This window comes from Nyctereutes procyonoides, unplaced genomic scaffold, assembly GCF_905146905.1.
Source record: "Nyctereutes procyonoides isolate TBG_1078 unplaced genomic scaffold, NYPRO_anot_genome, whole genome shotgun sequence".
In the NCBI taxonomy this organism is placed as follows: Eukaryota; Metazoa; Chordata; class Mammalia; order Carnivora; family Canidae; genus Nyctereutes; species Nyctereutes procyonoides.
Genome location: NW_026575042.1, coordinates 32,297,203 through 32,322,028, shown reverse-complemented (window position 1 = coordinate 32,322,028; position 24,826 = coordinate 32,297,203). Strand labels below are relative to the sequence as shown.

General features: G+C 46.9%; 1 protein-coding gene across 1 annotated transcript in view; it reads right to left on the bottom strand.

Annotated features, from left to right (window-relative positions):
* The window catches only part of EPHB1 (EPH receptor B1), a 431,779-nt gene that overhangs the window by 8,065 nt on the left and 398,888 nt on the right, over positions 1-24,826 (bottom strand). The window contains exon 13 of the mRNA XM_055321648.1: positions 5,817-5,966. Within this exon, the coding sequence (XP_055177623.1) occupies positions 5,817-5,966 (150 nt within the window). The remainder of the gene's footprint in view (positions 1-5,816; positions 5,967-24,826) is intronic.

Below are 24,826 nucleotides of genomic sequence, written 5' to 3'. Positions count from 1 at the left end.
AGGAAGGAATCAGCTTTTGATAGAGAGCCTACTCCGTGCCAGGGCTCCTCTAGATGGTTCCCGTGCACTGTTTGCCTTAATCTTCAGGATGCAGCAACACGAGCAGGATTGAAGATAATTTGGCTACACAGACTGGTTAAGTACAACAACAATGGTCAAAATAACAAGGCAAGCTAAAATGAATATATCCAATCAGGTTTTGGTAATTTGTGCAGACTCCAGGGGACAATTTTGTTAAGATTTCTGGATCTTTAAGTACTTTTGTCTGCTTTTCATGTGTTGTAAGGATTTTTTTTTTTTACACTTCACTTCTTAATTTCCAATTCATTTAAATCAATTATGCCTCCTCTGCGCTTTTCGTCATCGGGAAAATAATTGTAAACGACGCAGTACTAAACATATGAATTTATTATGGTCCCCTCCTATCACAATGGAAGGCCTGGAATACAATGAGCAGCGCCTTGAAGTGATGTTGCAAAAACGTACCTATTGAAATGGAAATGTACTCACATTGTAATATTAGGTAAAAGAGCAGGCTGCACATAACTGCAGGTATAGTATAATCTTGCTTTTGTAAAAAACAAAAATCAAAACAAAACAAAAAACAGTAATTATACACATGCATGCGAAAGACCTCAGAAAGATCTATACCATGGTGTTAATGGTGGTCGCCTCTGGGCACGTAGACCCATGAACGCTCTTTATGTTTCTCTTTTTCACTTGTTTGTGTTTTTACTTTCTGTAATAATTATACATTGATTTTATATTAAAACAAACAGCTCAAGCACCTTACACAACAAAGGAAATAATTTGGAGTTCAGGGATTTTCAGGTGTTTTTGCCTCTACTTTAAAAAATGTCAGATTAAAAAAAATGTCAGATTTATTTCAACTGATTATTCTTTTTTTTTAACCTTGCAGACAGTCAGAAAGTGAATAGTTTCAATCATTTTATATTTTTCATACATTCTATGCTCAATATATAGGACATGAAGTGGGGTATGAGATAATATGACCTGAAGTCATTAGAGATAATCAAGGCATATTATTCTCTCCATTCTAGGTGGTGGAAAAACAAACAAGCCTACAGACCATACCAATATTAGCAAAATATACAAACTGGTCGACTGGGAGCATTCACGTTTGAATATGTTGCACCACCAACAGATTTTTACCTCTGCCAAACTTTTGTCAATCAGATTATCAGCTATCCTCTTAGGAGGGTATTACAGCCCGTTTTCCCCAGGAGGAAGCAGAGGCACACAGTCAAGTAACCTGCCAGAGAACCCACAGCTGGGAAATGGTAGAGTTGAGAATAAGTCTCAGGGGTGTCTGATTTTAAGTTCAGAATACCTGGAAGGCCCCTTTCCAAACTATCTGTGGGGCTGCCATTGTAATCTCAGCCTGGAGAACTGCCTGTGGAGCTGTTTGGTGTCTTCATGGCAGCAAACAGGGGTATGGAACTAAACCAAGTAATACATGAGGAAGAGTGGCCGGGCATCCTTCCCATCAGCCTGGCTCAGAAATTGGCACCCTTTCCCAGCTCCTTCTGGGCAGCCAGACTGAGGGGCCCTGTCACAGAGTCCCCAGTCACTGTGGAGACAAGTGGGATTATCCATTGAATGACTCTTTTTGGGTTTCTTAAGGACAAACTAGGTAGGGCTGGCAGGAGGGGCTAGTGTCTGTACTCAATTTCCGATGGGGCTAGGAACTCCCAAAGTCTTCCAATGTGGGGCAGCTCATGTTCCTCTAAACTGCTGGCATCTCTGCTCAAATTATCTGATGCCAGAGCCCAAAATAGTACTTATCCCCACAGACAAGTTTTTCTCGGATCTGCCTATGACAGGTAAGAGCACTGGAGTCAGGGCCCTTCTGCAGGTGGCACAGCTCCATGATGTGACCAGCTGACCCAGGTACTTGGCAGGGTACCAAGAGCCTGGAGGACCCACGCATGCACTGAATCCTCTGTCTGTGAGCTTCGGATCAAATGCAACTTAACTACATTTCCCTTGTCTCCTCTGCATGCCACCTCGTTGGAAATGTTGAAGACTCTCCTGGCACTTGTTTTTGTATTTCTTTCGTTTGTTTGGTATACTGACTTTCTTTTTAAGAGGACATCACAACCACTGATCCCTCCTCCCTGCAGCTCAGACAGGAGCGAGACCCACACACTGTGCTGGCTAGGGGCAAAGACACTGGAGGCCTGGGTTCAAGTCCTAGTTTCACTTCTTATTTAGCTCCAGAACTGTGGGAGAGCCACTTGACTTCTGAAAGTTGCACAGATGGGGTTATTAAAAAGATTACATGACACAACGAGGTGATGTTGAACATCACACACATGAATAATAGAAGGAAACTCTTCATCAGATGGAGGCTGTCATCCCTGCCACATCTACTACAGTAGATGTCTCTGCAAAGGGGGTTACTGTTCTGAAGCTGGTCACTTGGAGGTCTAGGAGGATTGTGTTTGAGAAGCACCAAGCACATAGTAGAGGGTTAACTGATTCCAGATCTTTATTTTTCACCTTCCAGAATAGAGGATAGCCATTCATGTTTACAAAATGGGACTTTATGCCATTTGCTATGTCTTCTAGATAATTTTGCCATTACTACTTGGGTTGATATTCTGGAAGCATTGATGCCTCTTGTACATTGGAAAAAAAAAAAAAGCCTTTACCTGCCACCCTAAAGAAAAACATTACGTAGGTCATGAATTGATTTATCTGCTCAAGTCTTTCATCGAAGTGCTGTGCCTTTGGAGAATTTTATTCTTTTTAAGGATCTGGGTGCTTTCCAAAATTTCTGAGTATATAACTTTTAATCAAAACATTTTTATTTCAGAAAAATAATTATGGTCCTCTAATGGGGTTTTGGAATTATTCTCTGTCACATCTGCTTTGCTAGCAGGTATGGAAAACAGGGAGGAGACATGGAGAAGCACCTTACATCTGGCTACCTGATGAACTGTATGGAAAGATACGGCCCAAGGTTGGGGGCATAGGGTGTTCTGAGCAGACCTGAGAATGGGAGTGAGTCCTGGGCCCCTTTCCTTGTTTTGTAACAGGATCAGATACACGGATGTTGAAAACACTGGAGATTAGAATGAGAGTAGATGGTATTTCCATAAAGCGAGAGCCAGTTGAGGCAACCGTCACCCGAGCAGAGCAGCCTGCTAGCTCACTTGGAATGGTCTGCAGCAACTCTCCGGGCCTCTGAAGGTCAGCACAAGCCAATGCCCTGGACCCTAAGGGGCCAGGCCAGGGAGTGGTGAGGGACTGCCTTTGTTTCCCTGTACCCGGACAAGGCAGGGGTGGGGGAGCAGGGTTAGGGGGAAAGAACTGGGTGGGGCCAGAGGCAGGTGGTCTGACCCCAGTGCCTCTGAGGAGATGAGCAGGGGCCCCCTGCCCTGGCCCTCCTGTCCTCAGTGGGCTAGCGGCTGCCCCCGGACACATCTTTCCCATCAGTGAGTCCGAGGGCCCCCGCTCCCCCTTCCACAGAGGAGAGTGAAGTGGAGAAGCTCAGAGCAGTGGAGGAACCAGGGCAGAGGGGGTTAAGTTGAGCTCTGATGTTTCAGTAAAACCGCAGCTCCTCTCCACAGACACTGCCACTCTCATTATCTCTGTCAATCACATCCAAGCAGCAGAACTTCCAAGCTCTCTCTCTGGCTGACAAACTCTCTGTACATGTTCAAAGACCTTCCTGGGCTCCGGAAGCCCAATTACCAGCACTCCGACTTGCCTCTGCAATTCCCTTTCTTAAAGCTGTTCAATTGTCATCTGTAGAATCCTTCACTGCCACCACCTCCGTGGTTTCCGCCGAGTGGGGCTGCAGCTGGGCAGTTGCAGGTCCGCCTGGCTCTCCCTCAGCCGGGCCATCTCCAAGTGGGCCTCGTGCCCCCAGGTGCCCACCTTCCACCCAGAGCAGGACTACCCTCGGGGCCATGCTTAGCGGTTTTGTGTGTGGGGGGGGAATACAGCACAACTGGAATAAACTGCTACTTGGCACATGTTCCTCTTCCCTTTGAGACCCAGCTCAAGCATCCGATACCTGGGACGCCTTCCCTTCCTGCCCCTTCCAAATGTCCCCACAGCCCGGTGTATGCGCAGCAGGACCGTGACCGCCCCAGAGCACGACCGACACTCGCAGTGCTTAGCAGTGACCAGTGTTTGCTGAGGGAATGATTTGGGAGTTCTGGAAGTCTAATACCAGAAGCTCCATTTGTTTTCAGCATAGGTGAACTCATTTGCTGAGAATATCTTGAATGTCAAATCTTGCCTGTCAGACAGTTTCATAATCCATTCTATGTGTGCTGAATTGTTCTTAATAGGATTAAAGTCTCAGGGAAGCCTCCATGTTTCTGAATCACATTTATTACTCCTCAAGCTGACGGGATGGATGCAGCTGGGGTGCAGTTGATTTCATAAACGTAGCCTCGACATCAATTCTGACATTTGCTGCTTTGACATGCTACAGGGGTGCAGGTGAGGCTTGGATAATCATAGATGAGAGGGGACCCATGGCCCTGGGACCTGGTTAATGATGCAGCCATTTCACCTGCCCTGGGCTGATGCCACTGCGCCCATGGGAGCAGGGTGCACCCCTACAGCAGGACCCAGCCCTTCCCCACAGTCCCATCGGGAAATGTTTCCTGAGCCTGCAGACCACCACCTTTCTCATTCTTCTGAGCACCTGACACGGTTCTACCTCTCTGGCTGGACAGAAGGCTTGGTGAGGCCAGATTTCTCAAGTTAACAGTGCCTCAGAGCCACCCAAGCATGGACATGTATATGGTGTAGCTAGTTGCCCAGCAGAGCAGATCTGGACTGGGGATAGCCCTGCCTCTTCCTGCTGCTAGGTCGGAAAATGTAATAACTGCCCCCAAGGAGACGGGAAGAGTAAGTGGAACAGGAATGCAGGCTTTGCAATCCTCTCAGCTCCAGAGGGAGAGGAGATATTAAAAATACAAAAGCGGAATGGTCCGGGGGAACAGCGCAGGATCAAAGGCAGTGTGGAAATCCATATATGACTTTCAACTGGGGCCTTAACAAAGCACATCATCCTCAAAAGTCTTCCTCACCATTTAGCAGTTATGAAACAAAGGGTCCCAACCGGAACACCTCTGCTTAAAGCATCTCAGATGATCCTTCTTCCCCCTTGCTCGCCCCTTGCTGTCCTTGGAGGCAGCCTGGAGGGGTGGTCCCCTCCACTCAGATGGGGTCCCACTCCCATGGGTCATCTGAACCTGACTGGCTTTGGGGAGCCTGCTCAGCTCCTCCTTCACTGATAGGTGACAAAGGCCCCCAAAGAGTAGACTCTCAGGAAAGAAGGGCCCTTTCCCATTCTTCTCTTTAAGAAGAGGTGTGAGCCACAGAGAAACTGCAACTGGCTCATGGCAGCCCATGGCCCCCGGCAGCACATCTGTCAGAACAGACAGCATTGCTCCCCACTGATGTGTACACAGGGACAACATGCAGGCTGGGCGCTTTGAAGCAGAGCCGAATATCCTGCTCTATCCTTCTCTAGTTCATCATCCACAGCCATTCAGAACCAGCCCCGGGGCTCCTGGATTGGCCCCGGCACCTAAATGGGCCTTTGGGGGTATTGGGATTGTCATATCTCCATGCTGGACTCCTCGGTTGGCTCCAACATTGGTGCCGAGGGGGTCCTTGCACCGCCCGCACACCCACTCCATGCCCGGACACCCCACATTCAGATTGTAAGGCCCTGAGCTGAAACCAGATAGGAAGATCTGGCATGCCACTGCCTGTGGGAACCCCTGGATGGGGGTTTGTGGCAACCAGGTACCACTAACACTCACATCTTGGTTGGACATATCCCAGTAGGGTCTCTCTCCAAACGACATGACTTCCCACATGACAATCCCGTAGCTCCAGACATCGCTGGCAGACGTGAACTTGCGGTAGGCAATGGCCTCTGGAGCTGTCCATCTCACGGGGATCTTTCCTCCCTGGAAGACAGAGAAGTCGGTCAGCCCAACTGTCAGGTTTCTAGTTGGAGGCAGGAGAAAATGAACTCTGCATGCACATCCTTTCCGCTCCCCTACCCTCATGTCTCATGAATCAGGACAGCCAGGGTAGTCCGCACTGCCTTTATGCACCTGCATACAGGGGCTCAAGGAGGATCCTTGTGGGCCGTGCTGCTCTCACACTGAATGTGGGCACACCACCCGTGAGGCGACTGCTGTACTGAAGCTTTGATGGTCCCCAGTTCCCCGCACACTGATCCTCATGTGGCCATTGCAGGGGTGGGTGGGAGAGGGAGTGGGAATGTATGCGCAACCCAACATACAATTCCATACTACGCAAGATTGGCCATGTGAGCCGTGAGATGTGAGTTATGGCAGTCTTCGTTCTGCAGCACTGTAACACTCACAGCATTGAGTCAGGAGGAAGCAAAACAAATGCAAAAACAGGCAAGTGGCAGGCAGTACTTCCTGGGGGCCTCCTACAGGATCACACTGTGCTGCCCTCTGCCCCAGTTTCCTCATGTTCCACCTGTATGCAGGGGCAGTGGAGAGTGTTCCTCATCCTGCAGCTTGGGGACAGCCCTGGGCTGCCCTGGTGAACGGTGCTCAGGTTTCTGTGGACACTGGCTACCTTCCCTGCCTCTCGGTGTTGGTTGATCTTTAAAGGCTGGAGATACACTTTCCACTTTTATGCCTGCTTCTCCTTCTTGCCCTCCAACCCCACGCTGGATGTTTCCTATGTGGATCTCTGCTTGGCCCTCAGCTTGTCTGCCAGACCATGGGCTGTTTTGTGTACCTAAGGGATTGATAGCCATCCATTCATTCATCTGCCCCGTCAACATTAGGCAATGGGTATCACTTTGTGCTAAGCCCCTTTTGAGATGCAGGTATCCCAGAGATGAGCCAGCCATGGTCCCTGCCCTCGGGCTGCATAGGGAATGGGGAGGCAGACAGACAACAGACACTTGAAATGTGTTGTTAGCAGGATGGAAAGTGAGGAGTGTGCAGCCCAGGGGGACACAGGGCATTGTGACAACCAGAGGAGACTCCCTAACATAGGTAGTGGGTGGGCAAGGTGGCTGGCAGTAGCCAGAGGGCCAGCGTCCTGTGGAGTTAAGAGCACCTAGAGCCTTTGGTTGGGTCCAGATTCCAGTATTGCCCCTTTCAACCCATGTGACCTAGGGCAAGTTACCTAACCTCTCTGTGCCAATCTTTCTCATCAGCAAAATGGGGGTAATGATCACACACAATGTAGTCTGATTGTGGATGGTGTGGGTTACTATCCACACAGTGCTTGGGACAGGGCCTGACATGCTGCACCCGTGGGAACTGTTACTTCACCATATGTTCAGTCCCAGGGGACAAGCAAAAGTTAACCAGGCAAAGGGGAGGGAGAAGGGAAGTCAAAGCAGGGAAGAACATGCGTAGGCGCTGGGGTAAGAGTAGGGATGATAACTACCTGGAAGGGGGAGCCCAACGTGGCTGCAGCTTGGCAGTCCCTAAGGGGAATGGGGGGGGGGCGGAGCGCAGGGCACACTCTGCAGGGGACCGATGCCACTCGACTCCTCGGAGTGAAGTGGGGGCACTGGCCAACAGTGCCCTCCACAGCTCATCAATCTCTAGAACAAACATGATCCTCATTCTCACATCTTCCTGCCAAGTAGCGGGCTCTCCCTCCCCAGCCTTTCCCTCTGCCTGGTCTCTGACTGCACAATACATGAGGCTCCCCCCTCCCGTCCGCATCTGCCTCATGCCTCCGCCAAAGGAGGCTATTTTTATGCTGACCGCTCTCACGATCTGTTCCAATCACCAGAGATGCATGTTGGACTTTGGCAAAAATACCTTTAAAATGTAAGTTGTTAATCTGAGTGCAAGTGACAGAAAAAGGAGCAAGCAACAAACTGCATTTCTATCTGGTTTCCTGACCAGAGCCTGGGAGGAGTAACAGCTGCCCGGCCAGGCCCGAATCTCCCCAGGTGCACATCCAGCTTCCTGCAAAGAAGCCAGTCCTGATTTCCCCGAGGATGATGGCAGGCCTTCGTGGCAGGAGACATCTTCAGCTCAAATACCAGCAACGTGACAAATGCCTGGAGGGCAGGCCTGGACCTCTGCCGCACCGGGGTGCTTTGTTTTCATCATCCTCCAGAACAGGAATGAGCTCACTGGTTTTATCTACAAGGTGCCCATGGCTGGGAAGAGAGGTGGAAAATTCAGCCAGTGAACCAGGAGTCATTAAACACTTGGATGCCAGTGTCCACCACTGAGGTGGACGCCACACCTGGGCCCCAGGGAAGGGGTTTCTGATCTCTCACAATACCTGGGCTAAGTGAGGCAGGAGAGAGCAGGAGTTTAATGAATGTGAGTATGTCTATGTGTGTGTGTGTGTGTGTGTGTATGAGAAAGAGAGAGAGAGAGAGAGAGAGAATGTGACTGTGTATATATATGTGTGTGTGTAAATGGGAGAGAGAATGTGACTCTGTGTGTATATGTGTGTGTGTGAGACAGAGAAGAAATGTGACTCTGTGTGTGTGTGTGTGTGTGTGTGTGTGTGTGGGAGAGAGAGAGAGAGAGAGAGAGAGAGAATGGGGCTCTCTGAGTACTTATCAATATGTGTGAGAGCAGAGTGTGAGACAGAGAGAAAGCTTGGCTGCGTAGGTCTGTGGAGAAGCGAGTTCGGGCTTATCTTGTGTGTGTATGGTTGTGTCAGAGAGGGGGAGGGGACATGAAGTGGCTCTTCTGAATTTCAAAGAGGTGGTTTGGGAGTCTGAAGGTGTCCTCTCTGCCAAGTCTGGAGCAGACCCCAGGGGCTGCCGGTGACAGCTGTTGAGTTGCTCCCTCTTGCATGTAAAGTGGCGGAGCTGGGCCTGCTGGCAAAGCGCCTCAGCCCTCCCGCCACCTTGTGCTGCTGGGCCTCACTGAACACTGAGTTTGGCCTGTCATGGCCACCCCCCCCCCTCCAATCCCAGCAGGGAGCAGAGCCTTCCAGAAGAGCCGCCCTGGACAGACAGGTGACAGCTTGTCACACCAGCTCTCCCACTCAGCCAAGAGAGCAGGAGATGCTGACCTCTGAGGAGAACAAAAGGAAGGGAAAGCAAAAGGAGCACAAGGATGGGTGCTGTCCTTCCTGACAATTTTCAACTATTCCTCCCAGCTTTTCAAACATCACGTCATCAGCATTACCTTCTGATGCTCAGAGGTAACTACGGTGATGATTACTTAGCTTGTCTTTGGATGAGTGAAAGGAAAGCTATTAATTTAGAGTATAGTGACCAGCCCCGTGGAGCGAGAACAGAAGAAAAGTTAATGGAATGGCGTTACAGCAGACAGAGGTTTGCTAGTGAGGACAGTCCTCTGACTGGAAGGGAAGTCTGGACCAGAAGGCCCAAGGCCAAAGCATTGATTTGATTGCAACATGCTCTAGAAGTCACTGGCTCCCACCAAAGCAGGAAGGAGGAAGGAGCACAGAGGAGGAGTGGTTTGCTCTGTTGGATGAGAAAGAACATGAGGGAAGAATTCTCAGAGGGTTGAGGAAAGATGAGGCTCACTGGGAAGGAATCTGCATCCACATGGGCAGAGGGAGGCTGACACCAGGTTTCAAGGGAGCACTGTCCCCTAGCACAGTGTTTCTGCAAGATGCCAGGTGACTGCTATCCCCAGGGACTTGAAAGCATTCTGCATCCTGCAGGGATCCAGTTTCCCCAGAGCTCCCATGGCTCACTGCTGGGTGTGCAGGAGGGAGAAGGGAAGAGGACGGAGGAGCATCTCCCCACCATCAGGGCCCTAGGCTCCCCACAGGACTTCATACACTGACCTTCCCTGTAAAGCTTTGCACTGTTGTGCTGCTGAGATATTCTTCAAAAGTTTGAAATTCATTGCTTCAGAATAATCATGCCGTAACTCTGGTATAAGATAAACTAGAAAACGTGTGTGTGTATGTGTGTGTGTGTGTGTGTACTTTGACAAAATAAGAGCAGATATTTGGCAGTGGATTAATTCTAACCCAGCCATCTTCAGGGTCAACCTGCCAGCAGCTGTGACCAACAGGTGGCGGGTCTTAGTGTAGAGGTACTTTAGTACCTCAGCCAAAGCCAGATTGCAACAAGCACCTTGGTTTTAGACTTCTAGCTTCCAGAAAAGAGAGAGAATAAATTCCTGTTGTTTAAAGCACCCACGCTGCCCAGCATCCCCGCGGAGATGAGGCAGTCAGTGATGAGCCTCAGCTCCATTCTCGAGGATCAAGGGATAGCCCCAGTGCCACCAGCCAGCTCACTCTCCTGTCACAGTGAGATTAAACAGGCACAGCTCAACAGCTCATAGTTTTGGTCCTAAAACCCAGTCAATTGTGGAGTTTTACAGGCCAAAGTCTGAGCATCACATCGATTCCCCTTGCTGATTACTTATCCTAGTGATGCCCATAAAAGTAACACTTCTGTGGGCGAGAGGCACTGCTACAGTACTTTTCTCTGCCATCTTGTGTGAGATGAAGTCTCAGTGGGGATATAGCAGGAATCCAGACACTCATGAATACTGAGTATGGTGATAAAAGACTTGTTCATCAAATATTGGGATCATGCTGCATGAGGAATCCCCTTGAAGTCTGGAAGCTATAGGTTTATGACCAAGAGCATCATGTAATATCTCTGAATTTCACAATAAACAACTCTCCAAAAGGTTTACAACATATAAAACATATTGGGGTTGTTGTGAAGATTCAACATGTTGTATGTGTAAACCGCTCATTGTATTTTTGTTACCATTAAAAGAGATTTATTGAGTTGTGTGTGTTGGATTGTATCCCGTCCCCCCTCAAAAGACATATGTTCAAGTTCTAAGCTTCTGTACCAGTGAATGTGACCTTATTTGGAAATTGAGTGTTTCAAAATGTAACCAAGTAAGATGAGATCATACTGGGTGGGGAGATCATACCCAACATCCAATGACTGGTATCCAAAGAAGGCGATGTGAAGACACAGAGACGGACAGGAGGGAATAACATATGAAGATGGAGGCAGAAATTGGAATGATGTACCTGCAAGCCAAGGAATGCCAAGGATTGACAGCAATAGCCGGAAACTAAGAGAAAGTCATGGAAGAGATTGTTCTCTAGAGCCTTGGGAGCGGGGAGGAAGCTTGATCCAGCCAGCACCTTGATTTTAGACTTCTATCTTCCAGAACAGAGAGAGAATAAATCCCTGTTGTTTGAAGCCACGCAGTGTGTGATACTTTGTAACAGCAGTCACAGAAAACTAATACACTGAGGATATAAATATTTATTAGGCCCTAGCTTAAAAATACTGCTGCTGAACTCCCAGGTGGCAGAGCTACCCCGGGCTGCCGCTAGGGGGCAATGGGATTTGGGAGTGAGAGTACCTGTACCAATTAGATGGAAGCCCAGCAGGTAAACCTCGGCCCCCTCTGTTGACATTTCCTTGGCGCTGTTGATCAGACCCAGGCCAGTGTACACCTTGAAAGAACTGCCCTTCCTTTAGCAATGTGAGCGCTGCGTGGTGAGGACATCAAGAGGCAGCACCCACGGCCCTTCCACTGGTGTGGTAATGAGGACAACAGTCAGAAGGCAGCTCTGATGACCATGCTGGAGCCACTGTCACTACTCCTACTTGCTGGAGAGGCATGATATGCCCAAGGAAGAATCTATCCTCATTGTACCAGAGTGGCCAAAGACCCAGCTTGGCCACTCTAGGCCTAGGCAGCTGCATCTTAGCTGTGTACGGCAAGAGCTGAAGGCAGCATCAATACCCTCATTCTTGGCATACCCAGAAAACCTAGGCTGGTGGTTCTCCAACCTGGCTGTCCATTGGAATCACTCTGGAAAAGGCTTTCCTTCCTTCCTTCCTCCCTTCCTCCCTTCCCTCCTTCCTTCCTTTCTTTAAATGCCAACACATATCCTAATTTATATAGAATCTCTGGTTGTGGTGGAGCCTAAGCGCTGGTAGGTTTTAACATTTTAACATGCTTCAGGTGATGCTAATGTGCAGTCATTAGAATGCAGCCACCAGCCTGGAACAGTGGTTCTTAAATTTGAGTGTACATAAGAATCTCCTGGAAGTCTTGTTAAAATACACATCACAGAACCCTAATCCAGACTTTCAAATTTACCAGTTCTGGGGATAGGGTTTGAGAATGTACATTTCTAACAAATTCCCAGTGTGGTGCCCACACTTGAAGAACCACTGGCATAGACCCGCCAAGCATAAATCATGGATTGAGTGAGGTCTTATCTTGAATACCAACTCTGGGCATTGTTAATGGCTGGGTTGAGAAGGATTCCGAGACTTCATCTGGGCTCAGCAAGGAAGAGGGCCGTGACTGATGAGCGATGTCTGCCACGGGTGAGGGAATGAATGGCTATATATAGGGCATGTATTTGCCAACATTGCACTAAACCTCAAAAGATCTCAAAATGATGGGAAAAAGGCAGCAAACTGGTTTCACCAAAGTTTCCACCAAGTATAGCTATGGGCGAAGGGAAGTGTGGGGTGAATTGAAGTTTCCATTGCACAGAAAGTGTCCCTCTGGAGTGGCCTTCGGACACTCCCTGTGGAGCAGTGGCCGTCCTGACCGTGCAGCTGGTCAGCCTAGGTGAGGCGTCTGCCCCTGAGAGGGGCTCTGTGCAGCCCTCTGTGGACAGCTCAGACACAGATGGCCCTGCGGTCAGGGTGCGTGCATGGGACACACCCTCCTCCCGTTCCCTAGTCACTGTCCACTGCCCTGGACCGAGAAGTCTAACGTGGCTCTAACCATTAAATTAAGAAAGTATATTAGAACGAACGTCTCTATTCAAAAGCGCTCTGAAAGTACACTGACCCATTTCGCCCAACCTAATCAGCAAAGTGATTTTTCCAGATAAGACCCGTATCAGCCAGGAAGGAAAAGCAGGTTCTGCCTAAAAGGTTATCTTTCTTGAGTGTTACCAGCTTCTAACAGCCAGTGGAAATGGCTTCTGGCTGCGGAATTGCAATCGAGTCTATATAATAAAGAGGCTGTTCCTAGTTCCCCAGGATGCCAGGAATTTGCATGAAAACAGTCTCTCCATCTTCTGAGAGAGTTCATCTGGCCCTGCTGCTTATTTCTTTCCAGAAGCCACAATCTTGATGGTGACACTGTAATTTATTACCATGCTAAGGATTATGATGCAACATACAGAGAATTAGAACTTTAGGTGGGAAACAGGCTGCAGGAACAGGTGAGCTTTTGGAGAGGATGGTCTTATTTGTCATGCAAATGACACAAATAACAGAGAAAAAGGGCTGGGAGAAAAGACAACCTAGAAAGACACACTGCGTTGGCTGCAGACAAAATTGTTTCTAAATAGAATGTTTTTCAAAGCTTTTCTTGAAGCATTAGTTGCTTCTCCAAAATGAATGACACAATGTATTTTGTCCTCGTAATAAAATATGTGATTTGAATAACTACAAATGGAGAGATTTACAGTCAGTGGGGTCCTTGCTACCTCTCCCCTGAGCTTTGCGAGCACTGAAACCCTTCTGTGAGATGCTGCGAAAGGTAATTGCAGCCCAAACATAATTTTCCAGCAGCTAGAGAAAGGCCTATTTGGACATAAATTAACTAAAAATATGCGGATGATAGTGTGTGTTTCATGTGTGAAGAACAGAAAGGCCACTTGGTGACGTTTCCCAGCTGGAAAAAAAAATCCCGTTCAACCAAACAGACGCTGTCTCTCTGTACTCTAGCAGCAAGGCAAACAGCTGTCTTTTACTACTCACCCTCGAAATAGCCCCTGATGCCTGAGATGGGGGCAGGCGATATTATTATTATTTTTGTCACACAGCACTTATTGAGTTTATAATTAAAAAGAAAGGGGGAGAGACAGGGGCCAAAGAATTCACTGGCTGCCTTCATTCACTTGCCAAGAGGCTGTGTCTTGCTCCCTTCTCTGGGCCAGGCCAGGGAACCATACATACCACTGCTGCCCTGAAGAGGGCACTGTCCTGGGAATCCTGAAGCGGTAATGGGCTCAGGGACAGGGTGGGCCTGGTCTCTCCTGGTGCAGTCCCAGAAGCCTGGGTCTTGCTCTCAGCGCTCCTGAAAAGCAGGCCCCTGGAGTGAGTGGTTGGATTTAGTGGCCTAGTGGGCTGCAGATTCTCTGCCCTTGGCCTTCCCAGATGGTGGACTGCTGGTGACGCAGGGAGGGAGCCAGTCCTCATCAAGGACCTGGTGAAGCAGGAATGAATCCATCATGCCTACCGCTGAAAAGAACTGCCCATTCCCGAGGTGGAGAGGGGTCCGTGAACCTCTGGGTCCTTTGGTGGACAAGGTTGTGGGGAGGATCAGGGAACGGAGGAGGGGCAGGTTGAGGAAGGGGTGAGGCAGTCCCCCTGCCATCGACCTTTTGCTTCCTGCGCCATGTCCACTATGTATCCACTGCTCCTCTGAAAAAGGCAAGTGCTGTGCTTTTTCTCGGAGCCCCACTCACACCCACACTGCTTCACTGCTGTCCACTCTTAGCCCAGGCCCACCCTAAGAGGACTGACCCCAGGGCTTTCCTACTTGTCCCTCTGTCCCCGGGGCTCCTGTCTCTGTCAATAACCTGTGATGGCCATCCCACCTTTGCCCCTGTGCCTCCCCCATGAGCTCAGGCTCCGCGCTCTTCTTGCATTGCATTCCTGCCCGATGCACCATGCATGAGGACCCTCAAGCTTCCTGGGGCAGGGCTGCATCTCCCTGGGGTGCAGCGTGGCTGGGGCTGCCGATTCTCTGTGGTCTGTAGACTGAGGCTGGTCTCTGCAGGGACTTCTCAGAGACCTCTGTCCGTCCGTGTGGGAAGCCTGCGGGGTCTATTCTATTGCCCTCAATGAGTTGACGACTGCCTTTGATTCTTTCCCTCCTCTTCACATGATGTAAACATCTAACAGACTGTCCATGGCAACCCCTTTTAATAGATATACTGGGTATATTCCTTAAGCACAGTGTAATTTGGGGTGCCTTACCAATGTCCACTAGCCACACTTCTAGTCTCTCTTCCTGTCTCCACCCTCCAACAGCTATTTTAAAATAATCAGTCACATTAAATAGCTTAAGCTCTTCTGGCCTTCTGAACCACACTCCCTTCTTGGCACGGCTTCTCTCTCAAACAATCCCAGCAGTTATAACCAAGTCACTTAACCACTCTGTCTTACTGTCTCCACCTGCCAATAGGGATAATAATGCTTAATTATCTCAGAGGGGCGTATGAGGAACTGCTGGCTGATGCTAGCAGAGTGTGAGATGTGCAGCGAGGCTGCTCTGCTTGCCTCCAGGCATGAGTCCTGTTCTGTGAGGCACACATCTGCCTCTGGTGGGGGTGAGGGGTGGCCAGGGAGGGCAGGACCAGCCCCAAAGACCATCAGGAAGGCCAGCTCCTCCCTGTGTACCTTACCCATCAGGTATGTGGAGCAGGTATTCTGAAGCTCATTTTACAAGCACTGGGGGCTGGTGAGGAGAGGAGGGCAGCCTGGGGCCACCCTTGATCCAAGGTGGAGAGGGAGCTTAAATCTGGGTCCTCCCATGCCAAATCCTGCGCTGCCTTTTCCTCATAGCAGGAACAAGAAAGAGGAAGGAAAGAGAAATGGAGGAGGGTGTCCCCATTTGTGGAGGACTGGCTTCAGTTTTACTTTCACAGAACGTGGAGCCCCTGACTCTCAGCCAGGGGTCGGTCCCATCCCACCTGCACTGTTTCCACTGTCCAAGGCCAAGCGAGTTTTGGGATACAAAAGACTATGTGAGCGTACTGCACTTTTGATGTTTGGGGAACATTTGCTGAGAGATAAGAATATTAAAGTGTATTTCAAAGTGAAATAGGGAGGGAAAAAAACCATGTATTGCTTTGTTTGTAAAAACAAAGCATTAACAAGCAGAGTGAATGTACAGGCCAGGAAAAAGTTAGGAAGACTGATGGGACTCAGTGTGAGGGAGGGAATGGGGGACATGGGAGGACTCCACAAACCGTGGCAGGAGTTAAATGGGCAAAATGTTTTGGGAAATAAACTTTTTCTACCAAAACTTTAAATATGCAATTCTTAACATCACCACGAGGGGCAGATGAACATCATGTGCCTCCAGATATGATACTCTGACAAGGACACACCATCAGTTATGTAATGTATAATGCGTAACCCGGGTCTAATCAAACTGAAAATGAGGAAGGTATTAGTTATGTTTTTTAAAAAGATGGTATTATTTAAAAATATCAATATCATAAAAACAAAAGAAGGCTGTGAAAATACTCCAGGTTAAAAAGGACTAAATAAAGATGACAACAAAATGCAACATCTGATCTGAGACTGGATGCTGTACTAGGTGGAAAAGGTACTTAAAAGGACATTTTGGGGTCAGTTAACAAAATTAGAATACAGAGAGTCAGGCATTTTATCCATATCAAATGACTGAAGTTGACAGCTATACTATAGTTATGTAAGAGGATGTTCCTGTTCTCAGGAAATGCAGAAGTACACACTGAAGTATATGGGGACGTTGGAGCCATAAGGTATCCAACATTTCTTTCAAGAATTTAGGAAAATAAAAGTTTATTTTTTGGAGGGGGAGCAGGCAAATGATAAAGAAATGGAGGTGAAGTGATAATAATAGGTAAAGAATCTGGAAAAAAAAGGTATGAGTGTATTACTCTTATTCTTATTCTTATTTAAGGTTGAAAGTATTTTAAAAATGCAAAATGTGAAAATTCTATATCCCAGGGATCTCTGTTCTTAGAATTTATTGTACAGAGATATCCATATGAGGGTGCAGAGACATCCATGTAAGAACAGTCACTGAAGCTCTGTTTGAAGTGATACAACATCAGAAGCTACCAGGATGACCATCCAAAGAGAGCTAGTTAGTCTCCACTGTTCCTTCACACAAAGGATGCCTGAGACACCGACAAGGGCAGCAGCGAAGTCTCCAAAGGCATGAAGTAAGGTACTAAGAGAGGAAAAGGTCATGTTCATGACATACTCTTAAGTAACAGAGCAAGTGGATGAAGAGGTGGCATGTATGGATGAGACCATTTTGGAGACCACAAAAGATACACCCACACCAAACTATTACTGACAGTGACTTTCAGGAATTGGGGATAGAAAATGTTTCACTTTGTGATTTAAACACACTTTTATTTTATGATGTTTTTAAGCATTGCTTTTATACATAAAACCAGACTAACATTAAAAAAATAAGGTGGGACGCCTGGGTGGCTCAGTGGTTGAGCGTCTGCCTTTGGCTCAGGGCATGATCCTGGGATCCTGGAATCGAGTCCCGCATTGGGCTCCCCAAAGGGAGCCTGTGTCTCCCTCTGCCTATATCTCTGCCTCTCTCTCTCTGTCTCTCATGAAAAATTAAATAAAATCTTTGAAGAAAGGCATTTTAGAAACTTCTTTCTTTGGATAGGCTGACCTCCTAAGTTGGACTATAAGTTCCCTTCTCTCTGGCTGGTCTGGGATCAGTCCTCCCCTAGGTGTGGGTGGAAGGAGTGAGGTCATGATAGCCAAAAGTCTGGTGAGTGGGGCTGGTGATAACAGCCACTAAGAGCCAGAGAGAAAGGCTTTTAAGTCCAGGGTTGGAGGAGTAGAGACAGAGGGGTCTCTTCTTCCCACTGTGAAGCACCCAGCTGCCATGCCCACCATATTGCTCCCTGGGTATACCATTTTCCTACTTGGTATCTCAGGTCACCAGAGACATATTGTCATTTGTTAACTTCTTTTTTTAAAAAAAAAAGATTTTATTTATTTATTCATGAGAGACACATGCACACAGACACACAAAAGATTTTATTTATTTATTCATGAGACACACACACACACACACACACAGAGGCAGAGACACAGGCAGAGAGAGAAGCAGGCTCCATGCAGGGCGCCCGATGTGGGACTTGATGCTGGGGCCGCAGGATGATGTCCTGAGCTGAAGGCAGATGCTCAACCGCTGAGCCACCCAGGCGTCCCTAATTTCTTAATTCACTTCACAAACAGTTACTGAGCAGCACACACGAGCCTGTGGATACTATGATAAAAGAGGAAGCCAGGCCAGTGGCGAGGAGAGAAGAATGCCTGCCCGGCTGGGTAGAACTTGAGGAGTGTGGCAGAGATTTAGGGGAGTAACTGACCAGGGGCTGGGGGGGTGGGTACTGACACGCAACCAAGTGCAGTTTGGGAGAGCAACATTGAGGGCACAGCAGAGGCTGGCCTTGGGTCCAGGCGCCCATGGTTGTTGTAATCCCTCACCCTTTGGCCTCAGATGCTGTTGGTATGCACAGGTCTGCTGGCCAGAAGCCTTGCTTGAGGTGTGCTGGGGTCTCCAGCTTGATGTGGACTTCAGCCAATGCTGCAAGCATCTTCTCTGTCCTTTCACTGGTGACCGATCTATTTTCTGATATGCTTTAGGATTTACACTCCATTCCCGCATTCCTTAGAAAACCAACTCCTGGGGTTGTTTCCACATTCCTAGACCTAATTGCCCCAACCTGGTGGGTCTAGATCCCTGGACTTTGCCTCCTTGCCTGTGAATAAATTTACCATATGGCTGTCCCAAAGGCAGTTGAGTTCTTCACAGTGGGAAAAGAGACCCCTCAGTGTTTGCTCCTCCAACCCTGTACTTGAACCTTTCTCTGTGGCTCTTAGTGGCTGTCACCACCAGCCCCACTCACTGGACTTGGGGCTTTCCTAACCTTGCCATAGCCTTGAAGCTCTGTCTAGGACTATGTGGTCTCTGTTCTAGAATTTTCTATAATTGTGACAGTCACAGTAGCACCTCCTGCTGAAGTCCAAAACACCCCCTTTTCAGAGGGTTCAGAATCCATTTTATCTGGGGGCGGGTAAACTGTGAACCACACTCCTCCTAGTACTATTTCCACCAGATCCATGGTCTCTCAAGGCCTAAAACCCATATTCACCATTCTGTGGGAGCCCAAATGGTTCAGGAGATAATCCTCAACCACAAGTCAAGAGAAGTCCTAGAAGGTTCCCAAGATATACTACGGCTTTTGTGCATGAGATAAAGAGATGCCTTCTCATCTGGTCTTGTTGGAGAACCTCCTGGAGGCTCCACACCCTGTAGGAACATTTCAATATTTCCCAAGGCCTTTAAGACTTTCACAATTCTGGGCCCTTCAAGGTTGTATTTTCCTGCCTATGGCAAAGGATGGGTAGGATTAGATAAGTGAAGGGCAGGACTTCCTATCCCTGGAACAGAGAAGGATGAGGGCAGAGATGTAGGAATTAATAAGCTGGCATATTTGTGGGCAGAGAGGCGCTTGTCTGTTTCCCCCTTCTTTTGCCCCCCTCAAATAAATTAGAGTGTTCACATCAAAGATGTGGGCAGAGTGGATAGTGATGGAACAAGACCAGGTCTGCGAGTCAACAGCCTAAGACAGGAATTGGGAACAGGTGAGAATCTTAATGTTTTTAGCCAAAGGTCATTCCAAAACTTTCCCAGGCAAAAATCAAAGAGAATGTGATCCTCAGAATGTTATTCAGCTGACTTTCCAAGCAGAGTAAAGGAACATTTGGAACATTTAATCAGATTATGGAACTACCATCCGAAATATCAATGACAAGTATAACATGGTGGCTAGGGTTGAAAAACATCATTCTGCAGCATAATAATAAAGATTGGTTCAGATAAGAATCATCAATGGATGCTAAAACTAGGGGGGAAATTTCTACAAAGAGCAGGATGTTTGCACAGCCTTTCTTCCCACAGATTGCTTATCAGTTATCACAGGGGGAAAAATGTAATATATACTGTATGCAAATACAGAGTGGAGAAGTTGTACAAAACCTTGACCAGGTGATCAAAATTCATGGCGCCAGTGAAGGGCACATGGACCTCGTATGTCTTGAGGAATGACAACCTAGGAAATATACAACATCACTTATGTAGGATTATAGCCAAGAATGTAGAACCTGAAACTAATTATGAGGAATACCAGAAAAACCCCAAAGGAAGATCGTTCTATTAATGAAAAAAAAAAAAGTGACTGTGTTCCTAAAAAAAAGTCAATGTCATGAAAGACAAAGAAAGACAGTGGAATTGTTCCAGATTGAAGAAGAACAGCCAATTGCAAGACCTGACCTTAGACTGCAGGACCTGGAGGGCATTCACTTCTAGGAGAGATTAGTTTTAACAAATTGAGATCATAGCCATTTTTTGAAATTCTTACTCATATAAAAAGTTGGAAAAAATCTCCTTCTCAGTTGATTGGGTATCTAGAGGAGTTCTCTGACCAAATTGGCATTTCATTTGAAGTTGTTCTTATAGAGAAGCCAGAGAGGAGAGTCCCAAGACATTTCTATTGTGGTTTCAAGGCAGACAGTAAAAAAAAAAAAAAAAAAAAAAAAAAAAAAAGTAATATGGACAGCATCCTAGCTTGGAAGCTCCTAAAATGTAATACAATTTCCCTGGGATCTTCTTCAAAGACTAATATTTATCATGGCCTGTAGACTCTCTGGAAGGCCTGGAACAAGTGTGATTAGGGACAGAGATATTGACCACATAAAATAACCTATTAGCATCACAATTGATTGCCTATACTTTCCAAATACTATACGAGTAGTGGCAAAACACTTGTTTGAAAGGAAAGCTTGGTAAAAGCTCAGAATCTAAAATTGATAAAACAGAAGCTGCCATGGTTGAAGCAGAGTAGTGGTCTGGAGCCCAGCTGTGTGTCCCCATCACCCAGCAGGGTCCCTGACCACCCTTCATAATTACTTACTGTGGAAGTCCTATGCACTGAACTGCCTGTCAATGGACCTTTCAGACCGAGTAATGCTACATGATTGGAAAGGAGATGAAAGTCTTGAAAAATCCCTATTAATACAGGACATGGAGGGAAGAGCACTGGCCACAGGAGTAGAGAGGCTTTCTGCAGACTCATGTACAAGAGGTGACATCACAATTGTTTTCCTTGCCTTTAATTCACCTATACGTAAGAACGTAATTGTTTTAATTTTGATTTTGTGAAGGACCCTAAAAGTTTTCCCTGTTTCAAATGGCTAGGCCTGTTGATGGTTCAAGTATTGATCACACCTAAATGCACGCACGCTTCCTGAAACTGACTGAATAGATTCTAATATCCTAATCCAGGCTTTTCTGTTACAATGTCATATATACATTTTGAAAAAAAACAAAAACAAAAAAAACCCTCATTTTCTGCCAACTGACACAATAAAATAACACAGCCTATCAGAAAAAAATTACATTTGGAGACGACCATTCAAAATGTAACAAAAACACGACACTCCTAATAAAGAAATAGCAGCCTGGGTAAATTACGATCTGCCTTTGCACCAGCCTATCCGTCCTTGTTTCTACAGCCTAAGCCCTGGATTTTGTGTTTCCTCATAGGAGACAGAGGTCCTTGGGGAGTGGCTGGGTGGGTGGGGGCGTAGTGGTCACATCTCATGGAGATCAGTTCCATCAAAATTACGAATCTGATCCAGAGGGTAGATTTTTTTTGCCCCCAAATTAAAATTTAACACAAAGGAAAATATTTCAGTTTCCACATCTTCAGATTCACCAGGTAACAAGAGTGGAAAATACAGCATACAGCAGTTCTGGAAACCATGAAACTACTATTTGCACAAAAGAAAGATCTTTCTGTCAAGGTCCTTTTTTTTTTTTTTTTTTTTTTTTTACTTAAGCTCTTCTTATTATGCTAAGGCTCTCTCTTTCCTTGTAAGAAAACTTGTCTCTGATTGCTTTAAGATATAAGTACCCTGCGGGGTGCTTGGGTGGCTCAGGTTGAGCCTCTGACTTTTCATTTTGGCTCTGGTCAAGATCTCAGGGTCTGAGATGGAGCTCCATGTGGGCCTCCTCACTCAGCATGGACTCTACTTAAGATTCTCTCCCTCTCCCTCTACCCCTTCCCCTGCTTACTCACTCTCCATCTCTCTCTCCAAGAACTAAATAAAATCTTAAAAAAAAGACATAAATATCCTGAGTCAAGATTAGATGAAACCATAGGACTTCCCCATTATGCTGACATCCTCCCCCCATTTGCTGGTCACCGAATGAGGGAGTTTGCACTGAGGAATAGGCACTATAACAGAACAGGCTATGTTTCCACTCCCATTTTTATGAGGCACCTGAGTTGGTGAGAGCATATGGGCATTTGTCAAGTATCCACTGGCCACTGACCACTCTGCTGGGCACTTCACATATTTTATTTTTTTTAATTTATTTATTTTTAATTTTATTTTTTTTATTTATTCATGATAGTCACACAGAGAGAGAGAGGGAGAGAGAGAGAGGCAGAGACACAGGCAGAGGGAGAAGCAGGCTCCATGCACCAGGAGCCCGATGTGGGATTCGATCCTGGGTCTCGAGGATCGTGCCCTGGGCCAAAGGCAGGCGCTAAACCGCTGCACCACCCAGGGATCCCACTTCACATATTTTATATCCTCCAGCTTTCACAATCATACTGAGACCTAGATTTTTTTTTAAAGATTTCATTTATTTATTCATCACACACACACACATACACACACACACACACACACACACAGAGGCAGAGACACAGGCAGAGGGAGAAGCAGGCTCCATGCAGGGAGCCCGACGTGGGACTCGATCCCAGGTCTCCAGGATCAGGCCAGGCCCTGGGCTGAAGGCAGGCACTAAACTGCTGAGCCACCCGAGCTTCCCTGAGACCTAGATTTTAATCCCCATTTTACAGGTAAGGAAGCTGAGGCTCTTGAAGTAAATATCTCATGCAGGTTACACAATGTGTTAATAGTCGAGCCAAGGGGCTTCGATAGCACTGCAGTCCAAATTTCTGTTCTTTACATTACATTGGTTAGTTGCTAGATTAAGATCTGCCACTTGTGTTACTGAATGGAACTAGTTCCTACACTGCTAATTATATTTGGCACATCATGTGTCATTGGAACAAACAACCCCCTCTCCCCCAATCGGAGAAAAAAATGTATTTTACAGAGATTAAGAATGACTTACTCTATTTCATCAGCTTTTATGGTAACTTTTATTTTGTTATATTTTATAGGGCTTTAGAAATTTATTAAATCACCTTCAACACAATATTTTTCCTTTGATCTTTACAATAATGTGATATAGACCACATATAATATACTATTCTCATTTTTTTACCTTTTTTTTTTTCACTATTCCCATTTGATAGATAATGAAATGGAGCCTCAGAGAGGCTTACCCCAAGTTAATAATTGGCAGAGGAGGACCCAAGCCACGTTTTCTGGCTCAAAATTCATCCTTGTCCTTATTACTGCAGAGGGGACCACCCTTCAGAATTATCTGCAGTGAAGTCCTATGCATTGAAATTGTCATTAGAGCTACTGGACCGAGTTACACTATATGATTTGAAATCTGATGAAAACACTGAAAAATAAAGCAAGGAAAGGATGACTTTAGTGTGTTTGTATTGAAGATAATGATTACTGGTAGGATAATGGGAATCAAAGGCCAATACAAACAACCAAAAAACCCCTGAATAATGGATTGTAAGTGATAGTGTCTTATTTACTTACTAAAATAATTTTCTAATACCGAGAATTACTGTAGAATACTAATTATCGTTTTAAGATAATAGAACCATATTGTATAATAGGAAAAAAAGTAATTTAGGAGGTACACTGGCCCCTCCCCCTATTAGGGCCTCCCCTTCCCCTTCCCTCTACCCACCCACTCCCTCTTCTACCCCAGCATTTCCTGGCCAAACTTCTGCACTTCAATTGCTCAGGGTAAAATATCAGAGCCATTTAAGACCATTTGATTGGTGGTGCTGGTTTTAAAAGCACATGGACTCACATTGGTTGGCACTTTGGGGTGGAGTCCACCCAGATTTCCTGCCATCTTCTATATCCCTGGGGTAGGCCGAATTTCTTTCCAGAGAAGTTTAAAAACATTCTGGAGCTTCAAGTCAAGCCCCATGGCCACTCCTGTCTAAGTCATGGCTCAGAGTCCTGGGGTGTGTGCCCAGAATAAGCACCTCTGATAGACATGAAGTCAGAAAACATGTGTGGACAAAAGCAGGCACCTTTGACCCATCTGGCATGGAGCAGCAAGATATGAAGCTACGGGGCCGGCCCCAGGCACAGGAGGGTTGAGGCTTTGCATTTTAGGGGTGAATTCTCACATGATAAATGAATAGAAGGTCAGCCTTGCTCTGGTCAGCTGGGTCACCTCGCCTCTCCCCTCCCCACTGCTCAGCTCCTTGGCCACAAGAAAAAAAAAAAAAACACAACAAATGAAGCCCTGACAGGTCACTCTGAGAACCTAGCCAGCGCTGACCAAGAAAAGAACTATCCGCCTCCAACAAAGCAGAGAGCTGGCCACGAGGAGAGGCAGGCAGCTTGCAATTCACGAGCCGGATCCACGGCTTTGGACCCTTCCTTAGTTTTCTTTTTATCAAACACCCAGATGGCATGTGTTCTCTAAGTGAGCAACGTTAGGGGAGGTCTACGTGGATCTTTGCACAGAGAATCTTCTCTTCCTTTTTCTTATTCTCTCACTCTCTCCCAGGGAAAGGGTTTAGTTGAATGCTTTTGTGGGAGGATTAAAATAAAATCTTCACCTCTAAAATCCTCCCTGCCTGTTTCCCTGCAGCTAGACGATCTGCCAAGTGAGTTCACCAGTGGCCTTTGATCAGGTGTCCTCCTGGTCTTCCCTCCTCACTCCGCTCTCTCGTCTTTTCTCTCCCTCATACTCCTACTCTCTTTTTTTTAACCCCTGGATCTGTAAACTGTACCGGGTGAGAGGGTCTTGGCTGCTTTTGGATTTGGAATTCTGCTTTCTCAGAGAAAGTGCAATATGCTCAGTCTTGATAGGGCTGGTTTTGAGCTACTGGGGTCTTTAGAAAATCA